We start from the raw sequence: 2,557 nt of genomic DNA on the forward strand, positions 1-2,557 counted from the left end.
GAAGGTGGAGGTCATGCAGCGGATGCTGGTTACGCCGGAAAGCTCAACTGTGCCGCTTCTGGGTCTCCCTCCTCTTCATATTTGTTTGCATTGGACCCCCTGCTGGTCCCACCGCGGCGAGGGGCGGGGTGGCGTGATACCGGGGGACGCTGGTGGACTCTGCGTGGAGGTGGCTGGAGAGAGTCCACTGTCAGCTGCCCCGTGCAAAGTTCGTAACCCTTAGTTAAAGAACAGTTTCCCCCTGGGTCTCATGTGGGATGTCTCCAACCCCCCCGTCAAGTATGGCTTCACCTTTGGCTGCCCTCCTCCAGGGGCCCCGTGCTTGCCCTTTAACTCTGGGGCCCTCCTGGTCTCCCCCATGCCCCCTGTAGTTACGTAAATCCACTCCGAGGCCCCTTTACATCAGGTCCCCTCTATAGCTCGGAAGCAATGCTGGCGTCTAGTGACAAGCGCTGGGGACTCTTTGCCCTCAAAGTAACTTGCCTTCCCTGCCTCGTTGCCCACCCACCTTTTCTGGACATTGCAGGGGACGGACTCCATTCTTCTGATCCCTACCAGGCCCCTCCCTACTAATTTTGGGAGAAGGGGGGAATTCTCACATCCTTTCTCCCCAGGGGAGACCATCACTACAAACCATTGGCACCTGAGACCTATAATGTCCCCTCCCCTCGCCTGGGAAACTGGGAGCCTCCCATATCCAAATCCGTAGCCCTCCCCCAACTCCGAGCTGCCCTGAGTCAGCAGGATTGCAGCTCAGCCGCTCTGAAGCTGTTTCCAGCAGCTGCAGGGTGACCTTGGCCAACGCTGCTTTCTCTGGTTTTCATTTCTATTTATTTGGGTGGAAAGATGGGGGTGGACCACCTGGACTTCTTACTCTGGGAAGCTCCATGATCCACCGCTGCCCCTTCTCCCCCCACAAAATGTAAAACTTTATGCGTTGTTCCTGGGAGAGGGTGCAGGGGTTTCAGTGATTCCCAAACGGGTCTGTGATCCACAGTGGGTAAGAACCCTCACCCGTCAGGATGGGTTCTAAATCTTTGCCAGCATTATAGGGAAAGCCAGGAAAGCTGGGATTTGGATGCAGGCTTTTCCCGTTTTTGTTTCTGTTTTTTCCCCCCCACTTCTCTGCAGCAAGGCTCCTCCCAGAGCAAACCCCTCTGTTCTCTCCGGCTTTGCCCTTCATACCAGCAAACCAGCTCAGGCTTCTGGCCCATCCAGCTGGCTTCCCTTGGTCCTCCCACACTCCCAACTCAGGCCCTGGGTGTCACTATCTCAAGATTCAGGATGTTCACTTTCAGGAGATGTAGACTAGCCTCTAGACCTCCACCGGCCCTGGAGGGCCTGGGAACCAGCAGCCCTTGGCTTGCAGGGGCCGGCGTGGCTGCCGCTGGCTCAGGGGCACCAGTGCCGGAATGTGCAGCCAGGTGGAGGGAAGGGGCAGAGGGGCTGGCACCCAGGCCCCAGGCTCTGCGGTGACCTTGGGCTCTCTGCACAGCAGAAACCTGCAAGGAAGGGGCTGTGGCTACACGGTGGTTCACAGCACCCTCATGTCTTCAAAGGTCAAAGGCTCTTGAGCTTATTCAGCCAGAAGTTCAGAGTTAAACTCTGAGCCACAAGTTCAGAGGTAAGCCAGGTTTCACATCTGAACCCCAGCACTGCCAGCCCCTGCTGGGGACTGAACCAGGCATTAGGACCAGAAATGGGGGTTTCCTCTGCCCTGTAGGGTTTCTGGATCCTGAGTCGAGGAGACAGACTAATCTTTGGAGCCATATAGACACTGGATTTGAATCCCCACTCTGCCACTCACTAGCTGGGCAGCCTTGGGCAGTAGTCATTTGCCTATCATGCAAGATAGGATGAGTTAAGCATCCAGAATGGCACTCAGTTCCCAGTAGGTCCTCAACCGATGTGTGTCACCTTCTGGAGCTGGACACTGGGACACGCATCCCGGTGTGTCTAACTCTGTGCTGTCTCCTCCCTCAGTGAGGCTAGACCGGCTGTCAGAGGCAGCCAAGGTGAACACAGATGCCATGCGCTCAGCACAGGAGGAGATCAGTGAGTACCGGCGCCAGTTGCAGGCCAGGACCACAGAGCTGGAGGCACTCAAAAGCACCAAGGACTCGCTGGAGAGGCAGCGCTCAGAGCTGGAGGACCGTCATCAAACCGACATCGCCTCCTACCAGGTGGGCCGGGTTGGGGTAGAGAGCCAGACTGTCTCACTGGGTTGAGTGACCTTGACCTTGGATAAATCACTGTCCTCTGAGCAGGGTTGTAGTGATCGAGAACATGGGCCCTGGAGTCAGACATACCAGATATACCAGTATGTCTTTCTAGGTATGTGACTCCAGGAAGTTTATCTGCCTCTCCAACTCTGAATTCCTTCAATGAAAAAGGGGGGTGGGGGGGAGAATGCCTACAGAGAGAGAAACATCGATAGGCTACATGCTCCCTACTGAGATCAAGCCCACATCCAGGCATGTGCCCTGACCTGGAATCAAACTGGCAACCTTTTGGTGCACAAGACAATGCCCAACCAACTGAGCCACACCGGCCAGGG

At 56.1% G+C, this 2,557-nt stretch overlaps 1 protein-coding gene across 2 annotated transcripts in view; it reads left to right on the top strand.

Annotated features, from left to right (window-relative positions):
- Window positions 1-1,957: 1,957 nt before the first annotated feature.
- NEFH (neurofilament, heavy polypeptide) overlaps window positions 1,958-2,557 on the top strand; it is a 5,293-nt gene continuing 4,693 nt past the window's right edge. For both annotated transcript variants that reach the window (XM_015562878.1, XM_015562879.1), the window contains exon 1: window positions 1,958-2,183. In XM_015562878.1, coding sequence (XP_015418364.1) covers window positions 2,031-2,183 — 153 coding nt within the window. In that variant the 5' untranslated portion in view covers window positions 1,958-2,030. The remainder of the gene's footprint in view (window positions 2,184-2,557) is intronic.

This window comes from Myotis davidii, unplaced genomic scaffold (assembly GCF_000327345.1).
Source record: "Myotis davidii unplaced genomic scaffold, ASM32734v1 scaffold478, whole genome shotgun sequence".
NCBI classification, from domain to species: Eukaryota; Metazoa; Chordata; class Mammalia; order Chiroptera; family Vespertilionidae; genus Myotis; species Myotis davidii.